Source organism: Prionailurus bengalensis, chromosome C1, assembly GCF_016509475.1.
Source record: "Prionailurus bengalensis isolate Pbe53 chromosome C1, Fcat_Pben_1.1_paternal_pri, whole genome shotgun sequence".
NCBI classification, from domain to species: Eukaryota; Metazoa; Chordata; class Mammalia; order Carnivora; family Felidae; genus Prionailurus; species Prionailurus bengalensis.
This window is the reverse complement of record NC_057345.1, coordinates 102,946,440-102,967,415: the sequence shown is the minus strand read 5'-3', so window position 1 is coordinate 102,967,415 and position 20,976 is coordinate 102,946,440. Positions and strand designations below refer to the sequence as shown.

Sequence of the window (20,976 nt, the reverse complement as noted above, 5' to 3'; positions counted from 1 at the left end):
CAAAAGTGAAACTTTTGCATATACTAATTGCCTCTTCTGTAAGATGAGGAGTAAGCATACTTTTAGTTTTATTATATCTTTTTTTCATTCTCCAGATTTTGTTTATATGATCTGGGATTTAAAAATTCATACTAGGGGTGCCTGGGTGGCTCAGTTGGTTGAGCGTCCAACTTCCGCTCAGGTCATGATCTCACGGTTCGTGAGTTCGAGGTCCGAGTCAGGCTCTGTGCTGACAGCTCAGAGCCTGGAGTCTGCTTCGGATTCTGTGTCTCCCTCTCTCTCTGCCCCTCCCCTGCTCAAGCTCTGTGTGTGTCTCTCTCTCTCAAAAATAAATAAACATTAGAAAATTTTTTTTTAATTCATACCATAGTATTGCTGTTGAATTTTAAAATCTTATGCCTTTTTTTATTTAAACTCAAATTAGTTAACATATAGTATAGTCTTGGCTTCAGGAGTAGAACCCAGTGATTCATCTCTTACATATGACACCCAGTGCTCATCCCAGAAAGTGCCTTCCTTAATGTCCACCACCCATTTAACTCATCCCCCCACTTACCTTACCTCCTGCAACCCTCAGTTTGTTCTCGGTATTTAAGAGTCTCTTATAGTTTGCTTCCTTCCCTGTTTTTATCTTATTTTTTCTTCAATTAAAAATAGAACTACCCTATGGCCCAGCAATTTCACTACTAGGAATTTATCCAGAGGATACAAAAATGCTGATTTGAAGGGGCACGTGCACCCCAAAGTTTATAGCAGCACTATCAACAATAGCCAAATTATGGAAAGAACCCAAATGTCTATCGACTGATGAATGGATAAAGATGTTGTGTGTGTGTGTGTGTGTGTGTATGTGTGTATATATGTACATACACACACAGATACACACACACACACACACACATATACATACAATGGAATACTACTTGGCAATGAAAAAGAATGAAATCTTGCCATTTGCAACAATGTCGGTGGAGCTAGAGTGTATTATTATGCTAAAGGCAGAGAAACAGATATATGATTTCACTCATATGGAATTTGAGAAACAACAGCTAATCATAGGGTAAGGGAAGGAAAAATAACTTATACATTTTCTTTTAAAATTATTCTTGATATTTACATTGTTTTATAATCTATAATATTTTAGACTTAATTTTATATGTAACTTGTTTTTTGTTAACTACCAGTACATTTATGTAACAGCCTTTTCATTCCTGGATTCTTTATTTTGGTTTATTTTTTCAGTCAAATGAATACATCTTTGAGTAATTTTTTCCAAATGTTGCATGTTGGCATGTCTTCAGAGCTCTTAGATATTTGAAAAATACCTTTTGATTTAGTTGCCTTCATACACAAATGGCATGTATTCTAGATGTTGAATTCTTGGGTCACAAATCAATCTTAACAGGTTCCTAGACATTGTTCCTTTGCGTTTTGCGAACATTATAGGGATGTCCAATGTCAGACAAGTCATTCTCTCTCCCCCCCCCTTTCCCTTTAAAATAAAATCTTTAACCAGCATGGGTCTAGATATACCCCTATTATTTTTTCTCCTAGTACTTTTGCCCTTTGGATCTGCAGACTTAGGGGTATTCTCCCCTCAGAAAAGATTATCTTTTTCATTTTTTTTTCCATTTGTATTGTGTCTTCTATTATCTTTAATTAGGTCTTCATTCTTTCTCGTAGCTATGATCTTCTCTCTTGATATTTTAATTTTCTGTCCATAGCAATTTTAAGAAGCGCATTTTATGAGCGCTTCTTAAGCATTTCCTTCAAACATTAATTTATTTTTCTTCATTGTCAGTTTGTCCTTCATAGCTTCCAACTGTGATATTTATTTGAATTGCATTTTTATATTCTTACAATATTAACTTGTTGTATCTAGGTCTTCTCTATTTCTCCCTTTTTCTCAGCCTGTCCTTCTTCATCAGAGTCCAGTGTCCTGTATTATTTTTCATCTCTTTTTAAAATCTACATTTGTCTACATTTATTGAGAATGTAGAGCCAACTCTTTCTAAGATGTATTAATTTCTGGAAGTGAACTTTTTCACAAATGTGCATCTTCCTCTACATTTACATTCTCCGTCTTTCGGATTGCAGAATGTTTCAATAGGCCCCATGTTGGTTTTTTCCGTTTTAGTCATTCTGCTCACAGTCACTGCTGCCCATAGAGTTGGTTGATTCTCTTTGGAAGCCCTGCTGCAGTGAGGTGAGGGGCTCTTTATATGTAAACTGGTTTAACAGCCCAGCAACCCAAGAAGGTGGTGAGAGAGCTGGAGTGTGGGCCTCCTAGCAGGGGGACTGAAGCTTGGCACCATTCTCCTCTTCTTGTGTGGAGAAGCCTTTGTGCCAGGGGTCAGCTTTCTGAACATCCAGCATTGGCACAGCATCGATTGCTCTCCATACAGGGGCTAACCCTGGGTGCTCTTTGGTGCTGCTGCATCCGGAATTTGCCCCAGATGCACTGCAGACTCTCTCGTTGCTATAGCGGCCACAGGAACCCCAGGACTCCCCAGTGCTTTAAATTGCTATTGACCTGGAGGGGTGAGGTGGAGTTCAGTCCATTCTCCTCACAGCAGCAGAGTGGGCTTTCTGAAACACAAATTGGATCGTGTTGTTTCTTTGCTTAAAATGCTTCAGTGGGTCCTCCTTGTCTTTGGATAGAGCTCCAAGGCTCTGTATGTAGCTCCCTCTCCAGCCATACCTCGCCTGATCCATGCCTTGTAAGTGAACCACACTGACTTTTTTTTCATTCACTCAAATGAGGCATGCTTTCTCTTCTATTCAGACCCATATACATACACTTACTTCTGCCTGAAATACTCCCCACTCTACCCTCTTTCTACACACGCTTCCACACACATTCACACTCACAACCCGGTTAACATATAAAATCTCTTTCTTTCCTGTTAACACAATTTAAAGTTTATTCAACTGTATTGCAAGTGTGACCTTAAGGTAGCATCACATGGCATACTTCTGAGTTTATTCCCGAGATATTCTGTTGTACTTATCTCTGTTTGTTTTATAGATCCATGTAGTCTCTGGAGCTAGGGTCATCTGGGTTTGGGTCACAAAGCAGTGAACAAATGGGTAAAAGAACTTTAGAAATAGTTAAAGCAGGAGATCACTGATCTTCAAATACCAAGAAAACTACTGCCATTGCTGTTAATATTTAGATATAAATTCTTGTTGTAGATGCAACCTTACTTAGGTGGTTCGAAGGGGTAGTTTGTAGGAAAATAGAATGTCAAAAAACATTACACTGCTTTGACATGGGCTGTCATTAAGTCCCACGATTGTAGCTTGCCAATGGAACATACTATCCCCAACTGGACCTTCAAAACATAGTTCTTCTCTATTCTCCTACTTTATGCCCCCAAGGCAACCTCTATCCGTTAGAACATTTAGCACTCTCTATTATAATTGTGTTTGGTTGTAAAACCCCTATTTGCAGGGTAGAAGCCCCAACTGTTTTGTTTACCAGTATAACCTCAGTGTATATAGGGTCAGGGCCTGGCACATGGTATATATGCATTTATTGAATGAATGAATGAATGAATGAATGAATGAACAAGAACATTAAAAATTTCAGTTTTTGTTGGCCCAACCTTATCTTTCCAAATTCAGGGCTGTTACTGGGTTCTGTCAGAACCTCTTCTCCCTACTTCCTGAGATACTTTAGTATTTTTCTTTGGTGTAGACCAGGTCTGTACTACATCTGTGAAACCAGCCTAATTGTATGAGAAGATTACATTTGACAACAATATAAGTATGTATCACAGAATCTGGTACCTAAAAATTACTTAATAAATATATTTTTACTATTTGAAGTCAGTAGCAGCATTAAGGAATAAGGAAAACATGGATTCTTTGTCTACTTACCTTCATGCAGATGGAGGTAATTAGAAGAGGAGGGGGGCATCTACTGAAGAGGGCTGACTGGGGTATGGTCTTTAGGGAAATCTTAGGTTTCAGTTGAAGAGGGAAGGTATCTGCCATAGTGTAGAATTACTTTTGAGACAGTTGAAGGATTAGGATCAAAAGGCAAGATGAATTGGGTGTGTCATAAATGGGATGGAGTTCAGCAAATAAGGAGGGGATAGAATGAGAAGCTTGGGTATTGACTGGTTAATGTCAATACAGGGTAATGGAAACTTTGGGAGTATGAATAAAGGTGCAAGGGAGATGATTGGAAAGATGGTTATTATTTTGGCATTAGAATGACCTAAGTAAAATAAGACAGGTCCAGATAAACTTTTGCTTAACAAATACTTTTGAATACTTCTCAAGAAGTATTATTAGCTGGCCACTATGCTAAGTGATGGGGATTCACTGATGAAGTTAATAGCTACCACCCATTTCTTCAGGGAACTTATAGTCTAGTGAGGAACACAGACATAAATCATATACTTAACTATAAAATTTTGAACTGTAATAAATGCTTTCACAAAAAGCAGGGGTTATTAGGAGAGCATATTAACAGGCAGAACTAGTTGATTTGGGGGTAGCCCTGTAATGTCTTTTTGAGCAGGTGACATTTTAGCTATGGACAGTGAGTAAGAATTAGTCTGGGAAAGGTAGAGATGAGAGTGTTCCAGACATGGGGAACACCATGTGCAAAGACCCTGAGGAAAGACTGATCATTTTGAGAAATGGAAAAAAGCCAGAGTGGCTAGAGCTAGTGGTGTTTCCAAAGGAGAGACTAGAGAGATTGGCAGAAAAAATGGATAGCATTTAGAATTTCATCCTAACTATAATGAAGTCATCAAACCCTTTGTCATCAAAGGATTTGATCAGGCAAATAGTACAATCCATTGTACACATTGAGATCATTCTGGTGATTCTTTAGGAAATGTATTGGTCAGGATACAGGGAAACCAGGCTTTTGAGGAGTCCTAGAAAAGCTGATGGTGTCTAGGATTGGGGCAACATTCACTGAGATTCTTGCATTTATCTGTATGTATATCCCCTCCTCCCACATTATCCCCTTAGCCACTTGCATACCCCCAGGCCTCTTATACACATTCATGTGTTTGTGCATTAGTGCACATGTTTTCTCATTAGGCAGAACCTGTAGATTCCAGAGTTTATACAGAATGTTTCAACCAGCTCTAGACCCAGCCAGGACTAGGACAGTCAAGCTTATCCTCTGATCTTACACTTCTGCAGTGGAATAGAGCATCTGTGCATAGAGAAGTTTCTGTAGGACAAGGTTATGGGTGTGCTCTGCTATGATATGGAAAGATGGAACCTCCACACTTAGGAGCTTGGGTGATCGTTGGCTGGAAGGAGATACTGGAGACTGAATTCTCTTGATTTAACCACAACAGAGGAGGTAGCAGGGCCAGAGCAAGGGCCTGCCAAACTCATTTTTTATATTATTCTTCATGTGCTGATTGTTGTTGCAATGAGAGTTGACCCTTAACAGGGCCACTGATGTGATAAAAGTTTTTCCCACACACTTCACAGTTGAGAGATGACTAGGCAGGGAAAGGACTTTATCCTGAAGTGCTAAGGGTCAGTGATCATTTCTTTTCTGTTTTTCCTTTCCTCTCACTTCACAGTCACTTGTAACTCCAAGTCAGATTGGTGGTTTGTTTGTGGTACCTTGAAAGAGCCATAATGAGCTGTTTGTATCCCAGTGTGTTGCAACTCATAAGTGGTGTCTGTTTAGAGGTCCTGGCTCACTGGGCTAGAGCTTGATGCTGATGAAGCCTCAGTCATGGTTTCCATTTCAGTACAGCCCTCTTGGGTTCACTCTCTTATATTAACTTCCAGAGGCTGTGCCCACAATCTAACTCATTCATCCGTTGATTTTAAGACCATAGGATGAGGCAGTAAGAAACGATCGACATGAAGGAGACCTACTCCAACAAAACTAATGCAGCGGACATATTTTCTGATGGTGGGTTTTTAGTATTGTCTTCCTTAGTAGCACTACTGAAGTGCCTCGCTTTTCCCCTGTGTTTCTCAATCCTGCTCTGTCTCTCAACAGCCAGCTCAGAGTCCCCTTCCTTATTCAGACGACTAACTTGATCTGCTATGACCTCACACCCCCAACTTCCTTTTCAGCACTTGATGATTTCCATTTTTTAATTTTGTCTATTTCTAACATTCCTCCAACTCGTTGTGCAAATGTAGACAAGTCACCGCACCTTTCTGGCCCTAGTTTCCCCGTGCGTAAAATGAGCACATTACATTAAATCTGAAGTCTAAGGTCTGTTTTACCCAGTGCCTGGTAAAGTGCCAGATACATAAACTGAGGGGAATGGCAGCCACAGTTCCTGTCCTCAAGGAGCATATAGTCTAATAGGGGCAGAGAAAAGAATAAATAAATATATGATTTATTCTGTAAAGAATAAATATATGTATGTATTCTGTAAAGGATAAATATATGTATTTATTCTGTAAAGAATAAATAAATCCAAAAGTTCAACTTTTGATGGTGGCAGGATAGAGTGAATTAAATAGATGCATATGGAGAAAATTGGGAAGATGTGAATTTGGATATCTAGTTAAGTTATAAGAGAAGTCAAAGAATGGGAAGTTACTAGCCATATAAATAAGAGGGAGAAGAATATTTTGAGGTGGTGAGAACAGGATATGCAGAGGTTCTGAGGTAAGAAAGAACTTAATGTTTGAGCCAACAGTAAGTCATTGTGTCTGGAGTAAAATATAGCAAGGGAAGGTGTAGATTTGAGATATATTTAAGAGGCAAAAGTGATCAGCCAGAAAATTATCAGGAGCTACGGGTGGCCCTAAGTGTTTAAGGTATCAGCCGAGGATTTGGTACTGTGACATTTCATACCAAGTTAGCCGAGACTCATGGTGGCAGTAGAGAAGGTAGTTGCTAATAACAAGTTACTTCTTTTCTCTTTTGCTGTTGGGAAATGGGAAGGGCCTAGTAGCCCAGTTCCTTAGCCTCAACATTAAATAGCAGTAGCTTGCAATATCTGGCAGGTGGAAATTACTAAGAGGGATAATTGATGCCCTCAAAAACTTGCCTAACAGAGCTTTGTGCAACGTATTTTGGGAGTCACCAGCCAAGTGTGTGTGTTGACACAGATGATATCCATGCTGAGACTTGTTTGAGTGGAACATTTAGTAGCTTGGTAGGGCATGGATACAACATAGCTCTCCCTTTTCACCAGATGCGTTTGTATGCTGGGTAGCTCATAACTTAGTTCTGTCTCCTTCTCTCCCTACTAACAGAGAGCCATTTGTTTTAGTCCCTCCTATATTCTAGACTAATCTTCAAATGCAGTTTTGATCATGTCTTTCCCCATGTGTGAGCCTGTAATAACTCCCCCTTGCTTGTTGTATCACATTCAGAATTCATACTAGAATTCAAAGCCTTAAATGATCTCCAACCTTTCCTCTTTTTAAACCCCAGCCAAGGAATACCCTTCAGTCATTTTGATGTCTTCAGGACCTAGTCCTACCACCCTCAGTGAGCCTTCTGCCTCCAGCTCAGGTTAATGCTTTCTTGCCATGGAGTAGTGGGGAGAGCCAAATGACCTCAGACCATGCACCAACCCCTCCAGATGACCACCATAAACTCTTCCTATTTCAATATTCAGTGACTTTCCGCCTTTATTCTCATCTGTACCAAGGGTGTTCTTTAATTATCACATGCTTCCTGCCTTCTCAGCGTGCTTTATGATCCTAGGATCAGAGATCTAGCCTGCAGATCTTGTTGATTGAAAGCAAGGCTGGAAACTTTGCTGTAGTGAGAAGGGCAGTAGATTTGGAGCCAGACTGATCTGGATTTGAATGGCAGTGCTCTCACTTACTAGTTTATGACCTTTCTGACCCTCATGTTTCTTATTCTTAGGCTTCCGCATTGATTTCCTCCTGTGCCAAGAAGTGGTGGCCTGAAGGAGGGGCAGTACCTTAGCAGGCATTCCAATGGGAATTTTGGAGCAAGCACTTGTAGTGGCCTCCCATCTTACCATTTTCCTCATTCTGGTTTGTAGAATTGGAATGAAGAGTAAAAAAATTCTGGCAGAAATGAGTCTGAGAGGGAATGTTTTTCTGGAGAAATGTTCCTGAATCTTAGAGAAAAATGACCCATTTTGTAGAAAGTAATTTATAAGCCAGTGTGCTTTTGGCTCTCTAGATTTGGTTACTCTGACAAACATTATCTAACAGATAGATATACAGTTCTCAGGTGTTCTAATCTTCAACAACAATCCCATTCAAAAAATAGCAAACTGTACCTAAAAGTACATTTGATTTTTGGATAATAATTTGAGTGTTGAATTTTTCCAGTAAACTGATCACGTGAGTAATGATTTGAGTCCTTCCCATCCTTCTTCACCCTCTTCACTTCCTCGTGCCTTCATGAACTTGGGAAACTGAGGCACACAAAGACGGTTTTGATACGGTCAGACTCACACCTCAAATCTTCATTAAAAGTTTTAGGGGTGCCTGGGTGGCTCAGTCAACTAAGCATCTGACTTCGGCTCAGGTCATGGTCTCATGGTTCCTGAGTTCAAGCCCCGTGTCAGGCTCTGTGCTGACAGCTTGGAGCCTGGAGCCTGCTTCGGATTCTGCATCTCCCTCTCTCTCTCTCTGCCTCTTCCCTGCTTGCACTCTGTCTCTCTCTCAGAAATAAATAATAAACATTAAAAAAAGAAAAGAGTTTTAGAGGTAGGCAGCTCTGGTTTAAATCCTGCTTCCCCTGCTCTCCCTGCCTGACACCAGTTATTTTACCTGAGCCTATTTCCTTGACTCTAAATGAGATAAATTTTGTGACAGCTCAGCACAATGCCTGGTTCAAAGAAACAATGACTCTTGGTTTCCTTTCCCAGGGGTGCCAAATATCCATTCCAAGCATTGTTTTATTTACCTAGTCTGTCTTACTATAATATTTAAGTGTCTGAATATTATGTTATGTAAGAAATACATACGAGATATTTTTAAACGCACAGTATCCTATACTCAGAACTATCACAGAGCCAGTCAAAAAGAAAAAGAACATCCAAATTGCTCAGATTCACCACGTAAGTTTGGTTTGAGGGTACCCTAGATATTTGAGTTAGCTTAAGAGACAAGACTCTCAGTGATTTCCAGGTTACAGTAACTCTTTACCTACTTCTTAGTCATGTTTTCATTTCTAAATCCCACCTGTATCCTAATTACATGTCTGTCTTTACTCTGATGCAGCATTTCTGCCTGTGCTTTCTGCAATAAATGACATCATGTGCCCTGGGGGAAGTGATTGCCGGTGCGTGTATGCAGACTCACTCACTCAGTTTGTATTAGTTAATACTGGGGGGTGCAGTTGACAGATCCCCATCTGAAATTAGGAAAACCTATTGAAAGGGCCATCTCTCATTTGAACATTTGGGCTTCAGGAACAACTGGAACCAACAACTTGAATGCCACCATGATTCTGTTTTTCTCTTCTGTGCACTTCTGATTCACCCCTATCACTTTGTAGACCAGCCACTTTATCCTTTTGGTCCATGTGGCAAAGGGTCCCTAGTCCAAAAATTTAGAAAAGGGACATAGTGATAACAGCTTGTGTCAGATGCCCATCCTGGGTCAGTCAGCTAGATTAGGAGGTCATGATCGTGTAAAGGTATGGTGCCTCCTTCAAGAATTATATGGATGAAGTGGGGTGAGGAGAAGCACACACAATGGGGGTGATGAGCACAGAGTTCCAGAGATGCCCACACACCCATCCTGCCATCCTAGTCAGTGAGATTTTAGCTAGGGATACAAAAAAATATTCCTGAACTGAGGGAGGTTGTTTACAGCCAAGTGATGGGAGATGGATGTAGAATCAAGTAAGTGCAATAGAGTAATGCTAGTTCTTTTTTTTTTTTTTTTTTTTTTTTTTTTTTGAGAGAGAGACAGAATAGGAGTAGGGGAGGGGCAGAGAGAGAGGGAGACAAAGAATCCGAAGCAGGCTCTAGGTCCGAGCTGTTAGCACAGAGCCCAACACAGGGCTCAGGCCCACGAACCATGAGATCACGACCTGAGCTGAAGTCAGTCGCTTAACTGACTGAGCCACCCTCGCGCCTCAGATGGTAGTTCTGTAATAATGGGTGTACAGGTTAGAGTAGGGTAAAGAATAGACAGTCAGGTTAGATCAGATACAACTAACTTCTGTTAACAGTGATGGCTACACAGCTGGGCACATTGAAGGCTTTCTGAAAAGAGCCATTTGAGTTACTGTTAGGAATTCTAGGGACTATGGATAGCCTTGGCATTTTCTGAGTATAAACATCATGTGCTTTTTTATTGAGAGGCCTCTTCACCAGCATGCCTTTTTAAATTATTCATCGAATTCTTTAACAAAGATATAATTCTTTAACAAAGATAACACCTTGAGGGGTTGTTTTTTGTTTTTGTTTTTTTTTTGAGTTTCAGCCACTTGTGTTGTGTTTTGGAGAATTCAGATGATCTGAACATGAGTTCCCTTTGATAGCTGTCTAAACTGATATTCATCAATTTGTTTCATAATCCATGTGGTCTGGCACTAAATTGCTTGTTAATCACAGATTCCTTGCTTGTAAGCTGAAGACATGCTTTTGTTCCTTGTCACAGAGCCCGAGAGCTTTTGTCATAGGCCCCATCCTTTGCTGTTATAGTGACCTGCATTATATCCATAAGTGGTCTTGCATATTGTCCTTCAGTTTGCTCTTTTTCAGACAGATCAAACCAATCCTTTTCCCGTCTTCTATATCACTGGGTCGGTTTTCTGCATCTTATTCCACAAATCCACATCCTTGAAGGGTGGGTGCCACAGGCTGTGCACAGTTTGCTCCAATTTCGTCCGTCATTTTGGTGTTGCCTTTCACCTCTACAGTTTACCAAAGCTTTTCATGTCCTTCATCTCTGCTGCCTACCCTCTCTCATCCTTTCTTTTATTTCTTAATTAAACTTTTCGTTTTGAGATTATCATAGTTTCACATGCAGTTATGAGAATTAATACAGAGAGATACCCTATATTGTTTACCAAGGCTCCCCCAATGATAACATCATCATGCAAATCTGTTGTACAGTATCATAACCAGGATGTTGACATTGATACAATCAGGATATAGAACAACTGCCTTGACATTTTGACATGTAGATTCCTTCTCATCATTCACTCCTGTTTTTTACTCCTTTCCTATACTCTACTTCCCACTTCTTACTTACATATTCATTGCCCCAGGGATTTAACTGAGTTAAGGATGCTGCAAGACTAATTTTTTCTTTAATAGGTTGGCTAAATTCTCACGTCAGAATTTCTAGGAATGGTAGTTTCCATTCCTCTTTATTTGTCTGGAATAGATATCATGTGGATTGTCTATGGTAGCCCTAAAATTCACATGAAGACCTGGTCCGCTGTGAGTTCCGCTTGCCTGAATTTCAGGCAGGTCACATGAGGATGAGGCATGTGCGGGAGCTGGTGTGGTACTAATTATTTGGGACTTCAGAGCCCTAATCAAAGGCACTTTCTTCCCCCAAAGGACAGTTCTGCACAGAGGATGTAGACGAGTGTCTGCTGCAACCTAACGCTTGTCAGAACGGAGGCACCTGCACCAACCGCAACGGGGGCTATGGCTGCGTGTGTGTCAATGGCTGGAGTGGAGACGACTGCAGTGAGAACATCGATGACTGCGCCTTTGCCTCCTGCACTCCCGGCTCCACGTGCATTGACCGCGTGGCCTCCTTCTCTTGCATGTGCCCTGAAGGAAAGGCAGGTGAGGCCAGCAGGACAGAACTGGAGTTCACGGAAGGGGCCGGGGAGCATTCAGGATCTTTTAATGAGCATCTGTAGGAACATGTTAGTCAAGTGTTAATTCTGGAAGTGTAATTGCTAGCTCAAGTGCTATGAAAGTAGTCTTCTTTAGGGCTTTTGGCTCTCATCTTAAATCTGGATACCTCAGTTTTTCATCCCCCTAAAATGAAAGTTAGTAACTATTGCCTTGGGAACTTCTGTTGACCTCCTTAAGATTTGAGGCTGAAAAGCACCTCAGGAATTAAGGTTAATTTCTCAGAAATTAAGACCAAATTACCAAGAAATGGATTTAGGAACTTCATTTTGAGAAGAACTCTTTTACTCAGAAGGAGTTGGGAGGAGAGAAACATTTGAACGCATTCCAACTCTCAGTGTCTATGGAAATATTCCTCTAAGGGAAGAATTTTACTAACTGCAGAGTTAGTTGCTCTAGTCTCTGAAGGTAACAGCTCCCAGTCCTAGGGGTAGATAGCAGTGAAGGGAGGAATGTGACAGAAGAAGATAGCTTAACTGAGAATTTTGTACCCAGCACTTTTGAAATGTTCTCATTTCGGCTTTTGGAAAGGCCCCACCTCTAGCTTTGTAGACGAAGCATTAGTTACCTGTTCTTAAGCTAATTGCAGACTGGAAAATCCAGTTCCCATGTGAATTACATGGAACATGGGACGTAGTAATACCTTTAGAGTCCTGGGGGCACTTGAGCCAGGAATGTTGACACTATTAAAAAGCTACTCTAGTGTAGGCTTATGATGTTCAGCTGTTTTTTGTTTTTGTTTTTGTTTTGTCTTCTGAGGCTAGTCAAATCCTGGTGGCCCCATGATCGTCAGGTAGCAAGCATAATTTTAGGAAAGTAGTTGCTAAATAAAATATAATAAAATATAAGATACATGCAGTATTTGGAATATGTAGTAAAAAATTATTTGTTGTTTATTTGAAATTCAAGTTGAACTGGACATCCTCTATTTTTATTTGCTAATCTGGCAGCCCTCTCAGAAGGCTGTCTCCATTTTCATGTCACCATCCTCTGACCATCTCACTTTATGGCCTAGGATGCCTGTACCCTTGAGGAGAGGTCTCGCTGGGGGCTTAGGGTCAGAGCACGAGGGTTGTCCACAGAGGCTCCTTGCTTGCTGCTGGCTGCAGCATGTCCCTAAGGTAGGATTAGGCAAAGGGGAAGTTGCCTCTAAATCTCCATGTTGGACTTTGGTGAGGTGAGCATAAGATTTTCCCAACTCCATGAAAGAGAAAACTCTTCCTCAAGTAAGGGACATTTTTTCTTTGTTCTCCTTGCCCCACCCTGTGTGACAGGTCTCTTGTGTCATTTGGATGATGCATGCATCAGCAATCCTTGCCATAAGGGGGCACTGTGTGATACCAACCCCCTGAACGGGCAGTATATTTGCACCTGCCCCCAAGGCTACAAAGGCGCTGACTGCACAGAAGATGTGGATGAATGTGCCATGGGTAAGTACACGGAACCTTCCCTATGCCTCATGGTGTCTGTCGAGCTCAGTGAGCATTCAGACAGAAGCACATTTTACTCTAGGAGCATGTTACACCCAAACCTCCGATCTCTCCTGTTACGTGCTTACTGTTTATAACCCCCCAATGTAAACATATATTCTCTTCTAAGAACTGAGTAAATGGGAAGTCTGTACCTGATTCCTAACAGGAAGCCCTACCCAAGTGACAGTTCGGGCAAAAGAACAGAGATGCACAAGAGTTGAAATTGCTTTAGTCTTGCCTTGCCTTGGCTTCTTCCTTTCTTCTTTGTATTTTAAGGAAGAAAATAGTAAATTGAGAACCGGATTATTAAAGGCCTAGCCCTAATGCTGTCATTATGCAGAGTCAGATCCACTTCTGCAATCCATATTTGTGGAAATTCTATCAAAGTACTTTGATTCCAGTAATTGGTGCTTGTGTTTTCTAGCCAATAGCAATCCTTGTGAGCATGCAGGAAAATGTGTGAATACAGATGGTGCCTTCCACTGTGAATGTCTGAGGGGCTATACAGGGCCTCGTTGTGAGTTGGATATCAATGAGTGCCATTCCGACCCCTGCCAGAACGATGCGACCTGTCTGGATAAGATTGGAGGCTTCACGTGTCTGTGCATGCCAGGTACATGGGCCCGTCAGTATGTGGGATCTAGACAAGAGACAGTGCCCTGCAGTTCTCTTAGGCGGAGCACTCAGTACAGGGTGGCAATCCCATGAGCTCTGTCAGCATTTCATTCCCAATAATGACAGGGTTGCTAGCCAAGGGGACCCTTAAGGAGTAAGGCAGTGCTAGAATTCTTAGAGTGATGGACACTAAATTAAACAAGTCCATATATCAACATCAGTTACATGTAAGAGAAAAATTCAGAAGTGATTGTTTTTATGCAAGTATTCTTTGGTTTAACAAAGGATTTACCATAACAGTCCTATAAATAGCAAGGTTTCCTAATCTCTTGATACATTATAAATACCGTACTATTCCATTTATAAAAATTATTTTACCCGTAATTGTTTAGGAACTTGCTATTTATCCGTAGTAATGTGCATATTGTTAGTTGTACTCTTGAATGCTTCTACAGAAACCATTTCTTGAATTCTCAGAGAGCACAGGTAAGTCCAGTTTAAAATGACATTTGAGGGGCGCCTGGGTGGCTCAGTCAGTTGAGTACTGATCCCAGTATTGTGGGATCAAGCCCCTTGTCGGGCTCCACGCTGAGCATGGAGCCTGCTTAAGATTCTGTCTTCCCCTGCCCCTCTGCCCCTCTCCCCCACTCGTGTTCTCTCTCTCTAAAAAAAAATAATAATAATTTAAAAAATGAAAAAATGACATGTGATAGTGGCTGCTTTACTTGATTAAGCCTGCTAGCCAGTCTAGCACTGGAAGGCCCTCCTGACCTTGACTTGTACCCTGAGAGCAACAGGATCTCCAGGTCAGCGGGTCTGTGTGAACATTGATTGGGGACCCTATGGGCCTGGCACTGCTCTGAAAGTGAAGCAGGGCCTGGTCAGAGAATGTAGGAGTGTCTTTGCTGGCATGCTATATTTTACCAGTGTCTTTGGAGGTAACCTTTTCTCCCTCTTCACAGTGACGTGCGTTTCTCACCGTATGCTCCTATCTCACTGACACTTGCAGTGACTATTTCCCATCAGGGGAGACTCCGCTTTGCCTTCTGCAGAAATGTTCATGCTCGTAGAGGATGTAGTCATCTGCAAATTTGTGCTTTCTTGGCTAGAATATGCCTTTCTTTCTAAGCCACTTGTGTGGTCTAATTTGTTCAGGTTTCAAAGGTGTGCATTGTGAATTGGAGATAAACGAATGTCAGAGCAACCCTTGTGTGAACAATGGTCAGTGTGTAGATAAAGTCAATCGCTTCCAGTGTCTGTGTCCGCCTGGTAAGTGCCCACCACCTGCCCCTGTTTTCTTTGAAAGCACAAAGCTGACTGACCACAGGGAAGGGAGGAGGAGAGAATGTGTGTGGGCTGTACATGAGGAAGTCATTAAAGTGAGCACTTCGGAATCGGAGTGTGTACAGAAACGGGGAGTTTGTTTCAGCTAGTGTATCATCCAAATCCTTTGTGGCCAGAAGTCCAAGTCTATTCTGAATGGCCCATGACCTCTCTGTCTGTGTATATATTTCAGAAAGTTCATACCTCACAGAAGCCTTAGTTGTAGGCTATTCAGGGATTTTCCCCCGCCATGGGTCATATTCTTGAAGCCCCTCTATGAGACTTTTGTTGTTAGATATTTCACCCTAGGTCCAGAAACAGACAACACAAGTCAGTTTTTTCCAAAGAATGCTCTGTGTCTCCTTTTGCCCCCCAAAGCTACTGTTGAAGACATGCCAAATTTTCTGCCACAGACAATAGCCTCTCCTTGTTATTTCTCCAGAGAGAAGGTCCCAGTCCTCTGAAGCTACCCTCACTTGTTTGAGGGCTCCATGTATAACCATTCTGTCCCTACTTCAGCTGCAAGTGAAATCTGTACTGGGAATAAACAGAGGTTGAGACACTCACAGTTGTCTCTGATGCCCTGAGCTTCACCCGGTTATCCCAGTTACCTGCTGGGGAGAATAATTTTATGTTTGCTGAGCCACTGGTTTAAGCCCTTTGTAGACCTTAGATGGATAGACATAGGGGAATCCTTTGACTCGTGTCGTCACTCTGCCCTTTTAAGGTTTCACTGGGCCAGTTTGCCAGATTGATATTGATGACTGTTCCAGTACTCCGTGTCTGAATGGGGCAAAGTGTATTGATCACCCAAATGGCTATGAATGCCAGTGTGCCACAGGTAAGATTGTTCTCACTTTCTGTTCACCTGATATGTCTGTCTGAACAAAATAGGAGGCTGTCCTCTACTCGCTGCCCTACCAGGCCAGTCCACTAATGAGCTGCTCTGTGTTTAGAGAGAGCTGCTTCCAGCATAGTTTTTGCTTCTCTCACGGTTTCCTCCTACAACACCTGCCTCCTTCTCCACCACAATAGTGGCCTAGCTTGGACATTTCCATTTGGTGTCCAGGTCTTTCTGGGATAGATTTTGGCAGTGGTGAGTTTCCAGCTGGCTTGACTTACTCCTTTGGGAAAGGGAAGAATTCCAGCTGAAAGCTATTTTTCACTAGGGCTTCTCAGCAGGAGACCTGTCTCTGTGTTTTTTGAGGCAAGTGATTGAACAAAGGCCCAGAAGTCTAAGGGCCATTGTGTGCAAGCGCAGAGGTTTTACGAGTACAAGACTGCCCAGCCCCTGAGAGTCAGGTGTGTTATCTGAATGGGAGAGAGAACTCTGGGAAAGTTTAGGTCCTCTTTCCTGACTTCTGCTACTACAGTGAAAAAGAATCTGTTTACACATATTCTGCATTTCTGATCTGTGGCCACATTTCTCATTTGGGAGTGGATTTGAATAAGTCAAACGTCCCTTATTACACATTTGCTTTTACACAGACCAGTATTATAGAGAAGGACTAGAAATTATTAGAAAAGATGATTTCTCAATTTATTTTTTATGTGACCGCTTAAGGGAAAAAGAAGTTATGAATATAATTCCAGACCTGTTTCTTATTTTGGAAGATTGATTCTTAAAGGATTTTAAACATCATGTGCATGATTTCTTTCTGATGACAGAAAAGCAAACTAAGTCACAAAAATAAACACAGAGAATTAGTGTTTCAGTAGTACTGGAACATTACCATTTACTGGGCCTCCTTAGATTAGGTCCCGTCAGATGAACCAGTTCACTTCTTTCTCTTTTTGCAAACTGTTGCCTTTGGTTGGAGGAGTTCCAGATTTTGTCCTCCTCTGGCCAGATTATCCTCATGGAGAATAACCTCTGGAGAGAGTTTAAAAATCTTGAACTCATGTTTGAAAGGAAGAGAGCCCACCCCACCCCTCGCCTTTCTTTAAAATCCTTTAAAAGGGATTTAAAGTTGAATGAAGTCTTATTTTCCCTTTTTCTTTTAATGCTCATAAACTTTCATTCATTTTAATTAACAGGTACTTACTAAAAACTTAGTATATATGTAAGCACAGTACTCTGGGAGCATTTAAGAGGGATAAAGAAAAGTTCTCTGTATACTAAGGTCAGAATTGGGAAGATAAGATACACGTAACCATTAATACAGTATCTGTATGTTGGGTTTGGGAAGAAAGGGATAGAGAGGTAAAAATATAATGGAAAAATATTGAAAGCTAGTCCCCACTGAAGCCCAGTATGAAATGATGATGCAGTTAAAGTATCTCTGCAGTGAAACCCACTGATCATTTTGAGAAAGGTATTTGAATTCTACAAATTTTATTTGAAAAACTTTGTTTTAAACACAACTCTCTAGGATTGCCTTATAAATGGTTTGTTTCAGCTGCTCGTTGCCTGCGGTAGAAATGTTAGGACATGAGGTCTATAGTGGATGTGGCCACACTTATATTCAGGTGTGGAGTCTGCCTTGGTTTTCAAGCCTTCTTGGTAAAATTCCTTTCAAGGATTCACTGGTGTGTTGTGCGAGGAAAACATCGACAACTGTGACCCTGATCCTTGCCACCATGGCCAGTGTCAGGATGGGATTGATTCCTACACCTGCATCTGCAACCCGGGGTACATGGGTGCCATCTGCAGTGACCAGATAGATGAATGTTACAGCAGCCCTTGCCTGAATGATGGTCGCTGCATTGACCTTGTAAATGGCTACCAGTGCAACTGCCAGCCAGGCACGTCAGGTAAGCCCGCTCTCTTTATGTCTCCTCTGGAGTTTTCACTCTTCCTCAAAAACAATTTGCACAGATATCTCAGACTTTCTTGGCATATGCTTCGATACCTAAAAAGCAGTTCTGATTCTTAAAAGCACAGCCAAAGCTTCAGCCAGAATCATCTCAGTCTCTAGTCAGTGGAGAAATTAGAGATAATAGTTTTGCAAAACTGATGACTGTGTGTGTGTGTGTGTGTGTGTGTGTGTGTGTGTGTGTGTGTGTTTTATTAGAAGAAGACACCCCACCTCAAAAAATAGAAATTATTATTTAAAATTGGAAACCCTCTTGCCTTCGTGTCTTGATTTGATTGTCCTTTTCCCTTGAACTTCCACCCCACTCAGAGTAATGAAGCTGGCCCTTTTCCCTCTCGCTCCCTCCTGTCCTTCCAGTTGTGTTTTTCTCTGTTTCAGAGTCCAGTATCTTTAATGTGACACTTCTCTTCTGCCGTGTTTCGGGTGGACCTTGGGCATTTGGGGGAATTCTCAGGGAGAGCAGAGACTTCACAGCACGGTCCAGTCATTGTAAATTAGAATGCACAGCCACCGTTTCCCACCCCCGAGTTCAGTGCTGTTTCCCCGACTCTGGTTGAGTGACTGCTCGTTAGTTGGGAGGGCATGCTGCTCCTTGCTGGGGGAATGTTGAGTTATTTTCTCAGGCGGCAGCATTTCGCAGGTCTCACTGGAGTCTGTTTTACTTATTTGAGGAATAATTATGGTCACAACTGTGGTTAATGGACAGAGAAGTACTATGTCTCAGATCAAAGAAAATGTATTAGTGGAAGATTAACTAGTGTGTGCCTTTGTTAGAAGGGAACCTGCCAATACAAGAGAGTGATTTATTGAGAACTCATTCTTGATTTAAGGAAAATGGCCTACATAGGGGGCAAAGGTGGGGGAGGTGGTTAACTGCCCTCATTTTATTTTGTTATTTCCAAATCCATTTCTTCAAACTTGTCAAAGGCCCTGGTCTTCGTCCAGGACCTCATACATGCCAAGTTTGAAAACAAAGTCCTTTTTGAGTTGCTCAAGCATACGAAAAACATCCCATGCCTTCACAGTTGAAAGTGCCTTCCCCCTCCCCACGTTTAGATAACTCACTAAAAGGGCTGAATAGATCTTTGTGAAGCCTTCCAAAAGCAATTTGCTTCCGGGCTGGTCCCCAGACATGAGAAATTGCAGTACGAAAAGAAATTTGAGAGATTTACAAGCAATTGAATGGACGCCTTTAGAATGGTGGGGCTGTTTTAGGCTTTGCTATCATTCCCATTATAACAAACATACTAGAAACCTGGGTGAGTGGTGGGTTGGCAAGCACTTTGTTTTCTCTGGGATTATATCATTATGCCAGGATGTATCAGGTGTATTCCCTGGGGAGGACAGAGAAGGCAAGGTGTAAGTAGCTGTCACTGAGAAATGCAAGAAGTAAATATGAGTGGTGTGCAAGCAGCATAGAGTGAAGGCCCCAAGACCTCTCAGAAAACTGCCAAATCCCTTCCTGTGGCTGTTGGGAGAATTAAAGCAAAGAGATGTAGGCGTTATAAAAAAATCTTGGTCTATAATGGGTGGAGAAAGACCTGACATGTACTATGGGCCTAGATGGACGGGTCTATTTTAATTAATCATTCTGAATAGACTTTTGAGTTCTAGAGTGAGAATCCATAACCCATTCATAACATGGTCCTAAGTTGGTAAGTTAGATTTTGGATGAGTATAAACAGAAGGGGTACTTTACCATGTGCTAGTTATAATTGTGGTTTCTCATTTACTGGGTACTTAAAGTGAGATAAATAACCCAGAATCACTTCTGAGGCTTCTTTCACCCATGGTCTTATGATGGGAAACTGTTTTAAGTAAGTTTCTTTAGGTTCTAAGTCACAGAAACCAACCTGACTAGTTTAAGGATTCCTTAGCAAACAAGCAAACGATAACTACAGAATAGACAAAAGATCTAGTGAAAGCACACAGAAGTATCTCACAGATTCCAAGTGAGAATTGATTGGTAAAGCTTTGCAGAGATTATCAGGAAGCAGAGCAATTTATAGACCACAGTTCATATAGTCCCACAGTTCATATTCCAGTGTCCCAATGAGAAAATTACATTGGCTCATCTTGGGCATGGTGTCTGGTCCTACTCAAATAAAATATAGCCTCCTGCGGCCTGCCATGGTTGATTGTAGGTGAATGGGGGTTTTCAGTCAAGGCTAGACACATCTCCTAAAAGTATCCAGGAGTATGGAAACTCTTGCCTCATTTGTGGCTAGTGAGGCAGCATGGCCTCGTTCATCACAGAGTGACCAGTGTGGTGTGGTGAAGCGGACAGAATCCAAAGTGCCTGGTTCACATCCTGGCTGTACTGCCGTAGTTGTGCAAGTCCACGATACAGTGGGTGTATTACAACTTGATGTACCAGTTGAGTGAGAAGACTAAAGAAAACTTATGTGAAGTGGGAGGCAGAGTACTTGCACATAATAATGGCTCAATAAATTTTAACGTAATTATTATTAATAAATATTAATACAAAATATGAGTGAATAAAAATTTTACAACTTTCAATGGAAATTTTGTTAGTTTAAAGCCTAGTTTTACTGGGCTTTAGTTTTAGAATTTTTAAACTACCAAAGTGTTTTTCTATGAGTTGGAAATAAGACATCACTAAATTCATGTTAAGTACATAACAAAGTATCATGAGTATTTTTATAAGATGATAGTAAAAATTATGATTGCTATATCCTTGCTGTTTAGTTACCCATATCTACAATTGCACCTTTATTAATATAGCTCTATCTAGGGTTGGCTGTATACTCTTTAGATTTCTTAACACCTAGCATCACATGCTATTTTTGTGGTAATACTGCATGGTTCCTTTTCTACTTTTTTCTTTGCAGGTGTTAATTGTGAAATCAATTTTGATGACTGTACAAGTAACCCTTGTGTCCACGGAGTCTGTATGGATGGCATTAATCGTTATAGTTGTGTCTGCTCACCGGGATTCACAGGTAACACCTTTTT

General features: G+C 41.3%; 1 protein-coding gene and 1 pseudogene across 1 annotated transcript in view; one reads left to right on the top strand and one right to left on the bottom strand.

The window, feature by feature from the left end:
- NOTCH2 (notch receptor 2) overlaps nt 1–20,976 on the top strand; it is a 164,243-nt gene that overhangs the window by 94,425 nt on the left and 48,842 nt on the right. Inside the window, exons 6-12 of the mRNA XM_043575978.1 lie at nt 11,469–11,702; nt 13,049–13,204; nt 13,671–13,859; nt 15,017–15,130; nt 15,912–16,025; nt 17,705–17,938; nt 20,853–20,963. Coding sequence (XP_043431913.1) covers nt 11,469–11,702; nt 13,049–13,204; nt 13,671–13,859; nt 15,017–15,130; nt 15,912–16,025; nt 17,705–17,938; nt 20,853–20,963 — 1,152 coding nt within the window. The remainder of the gene's footprint in view (nt 1–11,468; nt 11,703–13,048; nt 13,205–13,670; nt 13,860–15,016; nt 15,131–15,911; nt 16,026–17,704; nt 17,939–20,852; nt 20,964–20,976) is intronic.
- LOC122481030 lies at nt 2,962–3,318 on the bottom strand (annotated as a pseudogene).